The sequence below is a fragment of the Vigna angularis genome, chromosome 1 (assembly GCF_016808095.1).
Source record: "Vigna angularis cultivar LongXiaoDou No.4 chromosome 1, ASM1680809v1, whole genome shotgun sequence".
Lineage (NCBI taxonomy): Eukaryota > Viridiplantae > Streptophyta > Magnoliopsida > Fabales > Fabaceae > Vigna > Vigna angularis.
Genome location: NC_068970.1, coordinates 54,870,444 through 54,882,935, shown reverse-complemented (window position 1 = coordinate 54,882,935; position 12,492 = coordinate 54,870,444). Strand labels below are relative to the sequence as shown.

Genomic DNA, 12,492 nt, shown 5'->3' with positions numbered 1-12,492 from the left:
GGCATTAGATGGAAAACCCTAAACCTTCACTGGCTAAGCCCACCCAACATGGGCCAACAGAGTAAGTTCATATGACATGAACACATGTTCGAATGAGCCAAGAAAGTAGTAATGGGACTAGAAAATGATATGTATTCTCAATAATGGTCATGGTTAACATGACCAAACTTTGACACCCATTATGGAAACTCCTTTACCAAACAACGGGAAAACACTAAAATTCGAGAAATACGATGAATCAGTTGCCTAAACGAGCACATTAGTCAATAAGCAGCTAAGATCGATTTATACATTACGCAGAATGTCATTTGGTGCAAGGTTTTTTCAACTTGGCTCAAAGAAGGGGCCCTTGCATGGTTCACATGATTTCAAGTCCATAGACTACTTTGACACGAAAGTGGAAATGTTCATAGCTTAATTTGCAATGATCCAACCACATTATTTAACTTTGATTATCTTAGTTAATATTTGGCAAGGGAAAGAAGAACCACATAAAGCCTTTATGAACCATATTGGCAAGATTGTCCTCGTGATACAAAATTTGAACATTGAAGTAGTAATGCACCATATGGTAATGACTATAAAACCAAGCATATTCTCTTATAGTATATGTAAGAGACCCCTAACCAACATGGATTAACTAAGGACAAAAGCTACCAAGTTCATGTAGCTCAAGAAGTTGTAGGATTTTCATAACAAGGTACGAATGGAAGACGCAACTGACAAGCGAAACCCAGACAAGAGGCCACATAAACCCCAAAACAACTCTTAAGTATCTAAAGACATGGTCCAAGGACCACAATTTTTGAACTACATCCCTTTTAACACGACTCAATCTCGTATACTAGACAAAGTTTTAAGTGTTAAGCTTCTATCCCATCCACGAATTCACATACCTCACTAAAGCACAACATTGAAGAATGCATCACCTTCAAGGATAAGCTTGAAGAATTAATTCAGGTCAGATTGATAACGTTATTTTCTACCTCTTTTTTGTGTTAAATTTTATGAATAAAATCAACTTCTCTATAGCTTTTATTTTGTTTAATCCTCAAGTTTATATTACTTTTTCATTGTTTTGTATTTAACCTGTTGTATACTTGTTTTACTTCTAATCTCTATTTTGAGTGTGTTATAAGAAAATAGGAAGCATTTTGATTGAGCAAAACAAGGTGGAACCTAAGGAAGCATGAAAAAAAAGAAATTTTGGAAAGTTGAGAAACATACCTGAAGTTAAGCACTATTTTTTTTAAGCTAAGCGTGGTAAGGCTAAGCACCAATATTTTTGGGTTGAGCACCATATTTCTAAGGTAGAACGTTAGTTTGACCAAGCTCCTCTTGCTTAAGAGCTCCCTGTACATACCACACGTAGACAATCATCCCTTATAAATTCTCCACCCATACATTATTCTCTTGTACATTCTTCTCCTCTAAGACAATCTCTTCCTCCTCCTCAACCTTCATCCTCCAAACAAACTGAAGCCGAAACCACACAAACAAAAGCTGACATCACCCAACAAGCCTCCACTTTACAACAACCACTCACCAAATCAAAACCCATAATTGACATTAAATCACACTACTCCGCTGACCACAAACCCAAATCCTACAAACCATTCACCTATCTTCCACTCAACCTTCCATACAATGCAGGCTACACACCCCCAAAACCACTTCCCAAAGATTATCATCCTAACCTACTTAAATTCCAACCCCTTGAACGCCACCTAGAAACCATCACTTGCCTTAACATCTCTTATACGTCAAACCATGAACATCAACCTTCCCAAGACTACCTGAACCTTCCATCCAACACCATTATCCCTTCCTACCTTCCTACCTGGACCAAAGAAACCTACCCCAACATAAACCATTTATCAGGCCTATAACCACCACCCTTAGGTGTCATTCGAGCCTTTAGGTCAAACAATCAACCACCCAATGACAAACACCCCCAAACAAACTCTTTTTCAACAAGTAGAAGACTGCCTCCTAACTAAACTCATTCCTTCACTCTCACCTCCTCTCCCATCCAATGACAGTGAATCTAAAGAATTTCACATAGCTCTTTAGAGGTCTCTCGAGGATATTGAAGCCTTGCCCGTCATTGGCTACTTTGCCACAAACATTCACCTTTACCCTTATATATCGAAGTTTGAAACTCTTTCCGTTACACACCCACAACTTCATGTACATCTTGAGTTCTTCAGGATGTTATCCTTGGTGATGCTTCAACAAGTGTGTGAACGCCTCAACATGAAAGGAAATATGTTCTTGGTGCCCGACGGTATAACACCTAGACTTCCTTTAGTTGATAGAGGTCGTTGAAGATGACGAAAGTAGAGCCTATCACAGATACTCATCCAGCCCCTACAAGACCTGTGATGCCTACTCCTACAAAGACATGGGTCATTGATCCCACCAGGCCATTCAACAAGTCTTACACCTATCTTTACTAACAACAAATCATATTCAACCAAACAGACGTGTCGAGATCATGCCATGTGAGCTTTTATTAGTAAAAGATTTTTCTAGTCCTATGAGTTTTTATTAGTCTCAATCTGTATCGATCATAATTAAATCCTATAGAATGGATCACATTAACAATTGTAAGCTTGAACCACTCCAAACATAATATTTGAACTAAAAAGAAGAAAACAAGTGAACATGTGAGTCACCTAACAAATCACAATAAAAATAATGTGGGATGAGTTAAATATTTCAATTTGGTAACTATAATAATTTTGTCTCATAATTTATGTAAGTTAAAACATGTGTCAATCCTACCTATATTAATTTTTTTTAACATTATATTGTTTGAAACAATTATTTATGTTAAATATGACTAAATATTTTAATTTATTATTCATCATCAATTTTATATATTTACAAATATAAATATACATATTTTCTTTTCATGCTCTATTTTAATATATTTTTGTTATAATATGTTTTCTTATCTTTAAATCTTTATTTTAATAATCATATTTATAGTATTTTTTTTATGAGATACTTAAATTTGTAATAAAAAAATTCCCAACAACTTTGTCTATTTTTTTCAATTTGTGTAAGCTGACATGTAAGCATACACCTATTTAAAGAAGACCATACATAATTACTTACCAATTTTACTTAGTTTAACCTACCGAGTTATTTTTTACAAACCAAATACCAAACAGAACAAGCTAAAATGAGATTGATGGATACACATTACCACCAATATTAAATACTCAAAGAAGAGGAGTTACATCCAATAAATCTAGATTTAGTAGCAAGAACTTGCTTCAACATGTCTTTCTGTCTACTCAAATTTCTTAAGCTTACATCTGAGTAAAGCTGACTTCATATTAAAGGATACCAATTAATAAATAAAAAACAATTAAAAAATATATTGGTGATGTTTATAATATGTGACATGTGAACGTTCAAAAAAGAAAAAAAACAAAAACAAAAAACTGATTATGTATTGGTATAGTGCAACACCAAATTTGCCATGCAATTTCACAATAGATTAGTTCATTGCAACCCAAAATAATACATCGAAATAAATATAATAATTTGTCTTAACTTCAATAAAATATTTATAAAATTTTATATTTTATCCTTCCAGTATAATATGTGTATATGTAAGCTAATTGAAAGTTAAATTAAAGATAAGAAAACAAATGACAGAAAAGTAATTAATATTGTCTTAAAACTTTTAAAATAACAGCTGAATGAAAACAAAACTGTTTAAAGAATACAAAATAAATTTTCATCTCAAATAATTTAAGACAATGCAAATACCATTTCAATATTTTGGTTAAATAATATGTTTTAAATTTATGGAGATGCAAAAATATTCACTATTAATCGCTAAAAGAGATGTCCTTTTTTGTCTCTCGTTTACAAAACATATATGTTATTTATTTATTTATTTTTAAATTTGTTTCTATTGTTAGTAATAGAAATCACATTTAACACATATTTTCATAAACAACGAATAAGAGAAAAATCGATACTAAAAATAAATATTTTCATGTTTATATATTCAATAATTTTATCATTTATTTATTTTAACATGGATTAAGGTTTTGTAGAACCATATGGCCCCAAACATTACAAAAACAAATTGACCTCTTTTGAAGCAACATTCAACTACCAATTCATGCATGCAACAAACATCACATCCTAGGAATTTTTCCCGTCAACAACAATAGAAAGAAATAGACATATTTTAATTACTGTAAATGTATAATAAGAACAGTCAAATAAAACAAAAATAATTAAGAATTTTTTTAAAAAAACATCATCAAAGAATTTAAGCCCTCGGGATAGGGATCCTCAAAATCTTTAAGTAAAATCCCTAATTAATCCTGTGAATTTATACCTTTCCAAACCTTCTTATTTGTGTGTCATTACATGTATGAAGAATGAAAAGTTAAAAAGGTAAATATATATTTCTTTTCGAACTATTATAAAAAATCATGTTTTGTTCATAAATTAAATTATAAAATATTTAGTCGAGTCGTATTTTATGAAAGTGTATAAGGGTGATATATTGACACAAAGATATAAAAAAAACATTTAAGTTACAAATTAAAATGATAATATTTATTTTATTTTCTAATTTAAAATTTTAATATATATTATTATATTATTAAAGGGAGTTATTAATTGAGTGTGTTTTTTGAAAGGGTGTTAAAGTATTGTTTTTCGATCCGCATATGTAAGCTAAAAGAAAAAGAAGCCTATACGTTATTATTTTTTTCATAAGCTAACTCGTATGTTATTTTTTAAAATAAAATGCATTCTTTAAAAATGAGAATTATGAAAAATTATATTTACTTAAAAAAAATATGTATATGGTAAAGATCTAGAAAATATTTTATTTTAATTTTTAAAAATGACTTTCAATTATTTTCTTGATAAAATGGTTATAAATAGAATTTATATTATTCGAATTTAATTTTATAGAATTCACTATTTTCTAAAATTTATTTATAAAATTCTCACCTAGTTTCTTTTTTCAAATTCTAACTCCTTCCTTTTTTTTAAGATCAAATACCATAAAAATAATCTTAGTGAAGAGTTATATCACCATTCAAAAAGCCAAGAAACTTTTTGTCTCTTTTGAGGTCAATAAGTATTTTTAGTTGTATATAGTCTATAGTTCAATATGACTCAAAATAATTCAAAGTGAATATCTATATTTATATGATAATAAGGATATGCTTAGATTTTTAATTAGAGTTTTGTTTGTATAATTAGATTTTTCTACGTGGAATAGAGCTTTAAGGAACAATTTGATTCAAAAAGTGATTTTCTAAAGGTGAGGAAAGCCTATTATTTTTATTTTGTGTAAGTCTAAATATGTGTGTAATCTACACAAGTGAATGAAATTGATGATTTCTTAATTGGCTTGTGAATTGTGATACATAGAGAAATAAAAAAAATTCTTACCCGAAATGTTTATCCTCCAACCAAGTTTTCAATATTGAAGCATAAAATTACTCACTATTTATGAATTTAAAATAATATATCTAAACATAACAAAATTTTAGCATCAGTCAAATAAATTGAGAAAATAAATTCACTAATATTGATAATAAAATAATATAAAAATAAAAGAAGAATGAATTTATAAATAAATAAAAATTTACTCTATTTAAAATTTTAGTCCAACTGAACTGCTCTTTAACTTCTCAATTATTGTGAATGTGTGATTCAAAAAAGATGAAAATAAGATATTAGATTTAAAAGAGATGAAATGTTAGAGAAAAAGAAAAAGAAAATGTTTTTCTAGTAAGAGAGAAAGCATTTATTTTTTGGTATGTATGTTGGGGTTACAAACACAACATAATTAACGGGCCATTTGTTGTTATTGGTTACACATTTAAGTGATTTTGACGTGAATATTCAGGCATCAATTTTTTACACATACAAATGACTCTTTTGTTAGTGTAATTTGTAATTTTGATGCTTTTCAGTAAAAAAAGATGCAATTTAATTTTTTGGATTTTATAACTGTGCAGTTGATTAAATTTTTGAATATTTTGATTTGTTTAATTAATGTGTTGATAATATGAAAAAATAAAAGATATTAATTAGGAGAAGAGAAGTGAAGAGTGTGGTGTGTTGTTATTTTGTTTGGTTGTCTGCTAATAATTGTGGGAAGTGGGTGGCAGCACATGGCCGTCCTGCTCCACCAATCCATCCATCCATCTAATATACGGACAAATTCCTGATATTTTTTTTCTTCTTTCTTTTATCAATCAACTTAATTACCACATTATTTCATCCTTCAAAATATCATTTATAACTAATGTGTTTATTAATTTCTTTGACTAAATATTTACATATAATTTATTTTTACCTTTGTTTACAGTTTCGATACCTTATAAATATAAACTTTTTTAGTACGGTTTAAAAAGAATAATATTTTTTTGCTTATAAATTAAATGTATTTATTATTTTATTATACATAAAAAATACTCAGTCACGAGGTATATTTAATATATTTCTATTTTTGAATTCATTAAATATTATAATAATTAATTTTATGCAAAAATACATTCACGATTCTGTTATTTTTGTCTTTGAAAATAATATTATTGTTTGTTATATAATAAACAAAGTTATATTCCAATCAATCTAACTTGTAACTGTAATATCAAAATTACATAAAAAATTATATTATTTTTAAATATAATACTATTAAATTAAAACGTAAGAATATTCATAAAAGTAATAATAACCGCTATTGGTAATATATTTAAAACTAAAAATAAATTGTGAGTTTAAGTATGTTATTTAAATCAAATAATATATACATTAATTAATTTTATACCTAGAAAAAATCATTTTCTCAAGCTAAAATAAATTTTCATTCTTTAACTGACTTATTTAACGTTTTTTTTAGCATTGAAATTACTAAAAAGAACACCAAAATTTTGTTGGATATTTGAAATTACAATTTTTTGGTTTACATATTTGATATATCGTATTAATGTAATCTTTCATCAATATTTTTATATTTATTTACACACAAAAAATATATTTAATTTTATCCTTTTTCTATGTTATTTATTCAAAACATTTTTGAAAGATTAACAAAAATAGTCAAGTCCAATGGTGAGTTTGTCAGCATGATACAATTTGTCTTGTCTAGTCGAAGATCAATTTACAACCCAATATTATTAGAAAACATAAATGTAGGAAACTCATCTTTCATGTCAGTCCACCAATCCAACATCATTAAAAAATAAATCTAAACTTGTATGAACATGTTTTTGATATATATATTTTTAAAAATTCTGATGCAAACATGTTCTATTCAAATAAGTGATAAATTATTGAAATATAATTCAAGATCAGCTTGACAACAACCCAACATCAACCCAATAGCCCAACATGAACATGTTTCAGTATGACAGCTTGACTAGTCTGCTAACCCGACAAGTTAATAGTTCGACAAATTAGATTATAAAATTTAATTCGTTCTTAAGTAACGGATTAGCCAAAATCGACCCGTTTTTGAAAGGCCAAACGAGGCTATATTGACCCGTCTTGTTATCCCTACATATTTACATACTTTTACTTTATCTTTTTCACTTTATATATATATATATATATATATATATATATATATATATATATATATATATAGAGTTTATTTTTCATTTTATCTTTTATATAATTACTTTTTTTAAATAAAAATAATTACTTTTATAAAAACTTTATATTTATTTTTATAATTATAATTACAATAATTTTATTGTTTTTTTCCATAAAAAAGTAAACATATATGGTACATATATTCTCACTAGTATATATTAAGTGAAATTCATTATCTCATTATTTTTTGCTTTTACTTTATATAATTTAATTAACTTCTCAATCTGCCTTGATGAGTTAAATTTTTTTCTAAAGGAGCCCAACAAGTTACTCTACATTTATAATGACTAATAATATATTTAAATAATAAATAGTTTGATTAATGACCCGTTTGAGTAATAATCAATTTAAGTATAAGTATTTTGTTACATAGTTTCGTGTACCTTTGTCTAATTAACTTATACTACGTCTTATATGATCTTGCAATTATTTTCTATCTTTTCAAAATATCATTTAAGATGATTTTCAATTCAAACTTCTGTTCTATTAGTCTTTGACGCATTTCAATTTTTCTATAACAACAAATTTTGACTTTTGTGCATTTTTATTACAGTCAATCAACATTAACAGAAAATAATGTTGCATTTCTCTTTTTTTTTTTCCTTCTTTTAAAGAAAATCGTAGAAAGTAAATCTCGTTGAAATTATAACCTAGTGGGATGTCAACGATTTTTTTTTGAGGAAGAAATTTTAGACATTTTGGTTATTTTACTAGCCTTTTTCAAGCGAGGAGTTTTATTATTTCGGATTTTATTTCACCATTTTTATGTATAGTTTGACTTAAATAATTTATTTATATTTTTGGAATAGATCTTATACAAGTGTCTTACAATGTCCTTTTTGATGTTATTGTTATCAACTTCATCATATTAAAAAAATATCATGATACTCGTTGTAACTTTCTTAACTCCTTAGTATAACTTTATATTCCCTTTTAGTTTATCCTACAACACTTTTTTTATTAAAAGTTATTAATAGTATGGTCATTCTTTTATGAAAAATATCCATAAACAAAGTCTTTGTTGATACTATTTAGCAATGAAATGGTATACAAAATATATTATTAAACTTGTTTTTACAGGGAAATTATGGTAATTGAAAATCTAAGTGCCATTTCATGTTTATTTTTTCTTTCTATCACTTGATTACTTATCACTAGTATTCACTAATGTTTTGTGATCCATGGTAGGTTTAGTCCGTGTTGATTAAAAAGTTAAAAGTTAACACGAAAGATGCATACGAAAACAATTTTAATTTAGGTTAGTATGGAACTTTGAAACATTGGAACTTTCGAATATTTAGATTAACTTAAAGTAATTTTTTTTGGATAAAATTAAAAAAAGAAAATCATTAAATTATCTTGAATCCATTGACAAGAATTAAACAAATTAAAACTAGATAAATATTTTAGATGATAAATTATATTGAAAGAGAATTTTGTGAGGCTAGTGGAGAAGAAAATATGAAATATCATATTAATTGATATTATTTTTAAAAAATTATAATGATTATTTTGAATAAAGTGATTTTAAGTCTAATTTAATTATAAAAAATTGAATTTGAATTTAAGATTTACATCTGTTCATATTTGATGAAGAACAATTTTACTAAGATAAAAATATTTATATTTTAAGCGTGGATGATAGCATAATAGATTCCGTAAATAATATATATAATTAAAATAAATTTAAAATAAATTTTGAATGACTTTTATATTAAATTTTAAATGTAATTTAATTTTATCAAAAGATGAGATGTCTACATTATTTTTATATAATGTGAATTATCTTATATCTTAAAATTTTCAATGATCACAAGAACTTTATTGATTAAATTGTTTTGTTTACTTTTAAATAGTCTTAAGTATATAAAATTTTGTTGTAATGTAAAATATTTTTAAACACTCTTACTAATCCACGCTTAAATAAGTATATCATAATAAGTAATTGTATCACTAGAATATATAAGTATTAAAATGAGTGATATTTAATTTTTATAGAAAATAGTTTGATAATGGGGGAAAATTGAATAGGAAAAGTAAAATATAGAAAAAGAAAAAAAATGGTAAGGACAGGGCATGTACAGTGATGTATGAGATGCGGAAAGGATGGGATGCGAGGTTAGTGGGGTCGGATAGGCTGGCGGCAAACGGAGAGTGAAGAGACCCGGATTCTAAACGTTTATCAAATCCCATTTTTAAGGGTCATATTTGTAAACACATACTCACACACACCTTCTCAAATCTCAAATCCCTAACCCTCCCTCTCTTCTTTCTTCTTCTTCCCATTCTTCCCAGCAGCCCAAAGCCACCCCATCCAAATCCCAAAATGAGAGAAATCATCAGCATTCACATCGGTCAGGCCGGGATCCAGGTCGGAAACTCTTGCTGGGAACTCTACTGTCTTGAACATGGCATTCAGCCCGATGGCATGATGCCAAGGTCTTTCTCTTTTCTTTCATTTTTCTTCTTCTGCTTCTCTACATTTCCTGCATTCTAACAATTTTTCCCTTTATTCCATCGCAGTGACACCTCCTTCGGAGTCGCACACGACGCCTTCAACACCTTCTTCAGCGAAACCGGATCCGGCAAGCATGTCCCGCGCGCTGTCTTTGTCGATCTTGAACCCACTGTCATCGATGAAGTCCGATGCGGCGCCTATCGCCAACTCTTCCACCCTGAACAACTCATCTCCGGCAAGGAAGATGCCGCCAACAACTTTGCCAGAGGCCACTACACCGGTATCCATCTCTCACTCTCTGTCACACTCTCACTCTCTTAATTAAACCTAATTTTCGATTTTGCCCCTTTCAGTTGGCAAAGAGATCGTAGATCTGTGCCTCGACCGTGTCCGCAAGCTCGCCGACAACTGTACCGGTCTCCAGGGCTTCCTTGTCTTCAATGCCGTCGGCGGAGGAACCGGTTCCGGTCTTGGATCCCTCCTGTTGGAGCGTCTCTCCGTGGACTACGGCAAAAAGTCTAAACTAGGGTTCACCATTTATCCTTCCCCTCAGGTTTCAACCGCCGTCGTTGAACCCTACAACAGCGTCCTCTCCACCCACTCCCTCCTGGAGCACACCGACGTGGCTGTCCTGTTGGACAATGAAGCCATCTACGACATCTGCAGGAGATCCCTCGACATCGAGAGACCCACTTACACCAACCTGAACCGCCTCATCTCTCAGATCATTTCTTCCTTGACCACCTCCCTCAGGTTCGATGGCGCCATCAATGTCGACATCACTGAGTTCCAGACCAACCTTGTGCCTTACCCTCGCATCCATTTCATGCTCTCGTCCTATGCTCCGGTTATCTCTGCTGCCAAGGCCTACCATGAGCAATTGTCCGTGCCCGAGATCACCAATGCCGTGTTTGAGCCTGCCAGCATGATGGCCAAGTGTGATCCCAGACACGGGAAGTACATGGCTTGCTGCTTGATGTACCGTGGTGATGTTGTTCCCAAGGATGTCAATGCTGCAGTTGCTACCATCAAGACTAAGAGGACTGTGCAGTTTGTTGATTGGTATACTTTTTTTCAATCTGGATTTACTCACAAATGTTCACTGGATACGTTTTTTAAAAACTGAGATTTTATAAGTCAAGTTTTTATTCTTGATCTGAGAAAAACCGCATTTTCGTGTGAAACCAGACACCGTACGTTCATGTTTGCTTTCGCATTGAGTGATCTGAAATCATGTTGAGATACCAGTTAACATAATTGTGTTTAATGTTCACATGTTTTACTTGATTTTGTTTTACAGTTTTGTAGTGATTCTGGATACAAAATTGAAGCAACTTTTTGTGGTTTTTTACTTTGGATCGGTAGTTTTATGACACGGGATTCAGTATTTAATTTGCATGTTTTTAATCAGTCACTTGCATTTAGAATTAAAATACTGGAGCATGTATCATTTTACTTCACAGTCATGTTTGCCAGATCAATTTGGCAGATGTCCATCTGAATACACAGTAAGTTGGTATATGAAGTTGATGTTTGTTGTTGTTGTTGTGATAGGTGTCCTACTGGATTCAAGTGTGGTATCAACTACCAACCTCCTTCTGTTGTTCCTGGTGGTGACCTTGCTAAGGTGCAGCGCGCCGTATGCATGATCAGCAACAACACTGCGGTTGCTGAGGTGTTCTCTCGCATTGATCACAAGTTTGATCTGATGTACGCCAAGAGGGCCTTTGTGCACTGGTATGTTGGCGAGGGTATGGAGGAAGGTGAGTTCTCCGAGGCTCGGGAGGATCTGGCTGCTCTTGAGAAGGACTATGAAGAGGTTGGGGCTGAAGGAGCGGAAGATGAGGAGGAACCGGAGGATTATTGATAATTTAAGGTGTTACGACTGTAATTGTTTCGAGTAAAAGGGTATATGCTTCGTTACATTGCCCTGCACCCGTACTGTTCGTTCTTTTTTGTTTTTATTCCTGTGTGATATAGTTCATTCAAAACTGTGAAGTGGTCGATCGTCATTACGCTTCTATTTGGTGATTTAGGATTCTGTTGTTTGAGACATCAATCATGTATTCTGATCTGCCATGTCAAAATTTGATTTCTTATGTTTTTGTTCGCTATTTTTATCTGGTTTCCGTATTGATAACATAATGAAAATCAGGCTGAACATATCCTTCTGGAAATCATGTGACTAAGTTGCAGATTTCTGGGCGGTTGTTCGAAAGGTTTTAATAGTCAGAGTCCGGTTGGTTTAAGTTTGGTGCAAGTGCCAAAAATTCTCGAGACTTGTGAATGAAATAAATAATAAAATTACTGAGATCATGGCATATGAAAAAAGTACATTTCCAAAATTTAGGAAGCTTGAATTTGGACATTTTAGATCG

The 12,492-nt window shown here is 30.6% G+C and overlaps 1 protein-coding gene across 1 annotated transcript; it reads left to right on the top strand.

Moving 5' to 3' along the window:
* Positions 1 to 9,845: 9,845 nt before the first annotated feature.
* LOC108347605 (tubulin alpha-5 chain) lies at positions 9,846 to 12,228 on the top strand. Its single transcript, XM_017586972.2, has 4 exons — positions 9,846 to 10,095; positions 10,180 to 10,394; positions 10,468 to 11,176; positions 11,669 to 12,228. Exons 1-4 carry the CDS (start codon positions 9,983 to 9,985, stop codon positions 11,979 to 11,981), a joined length of 1,350 nt encoding a protein of 449 aa, XP_017442461.1. The 5' UTR covers positions 9,846 to 9,982; the 3' UTR covers positions 11,982 to 12,228.
* The last annotated feature ends 264 nt before the right edge of the window (positions 12,229 to 12,492 follow it).

Coding starts and splice junctions, on each gene's coding strand:
- LOC108347605 (XM_017586972.2), top strand. CDS start 9,983: ATGAGAGAAATCATCAGCATTCACATCGGTCAGGCCGGGATCCAGGTC. Junction 10,395..10,467: donor TGCCAGAGGCCACTACACCG/GTATCCATCTCT, acceptor TGCCCCTTTCAG/TTGGCAAAGAGATCGTAGAT. Junction 11,177..11,668: donor ACTGTGCAGTTTGTTGATTG/GTATACTTTTTT, acceptor TTGTTGTGATAG/GTGTCCTACTGGATTCAAGT.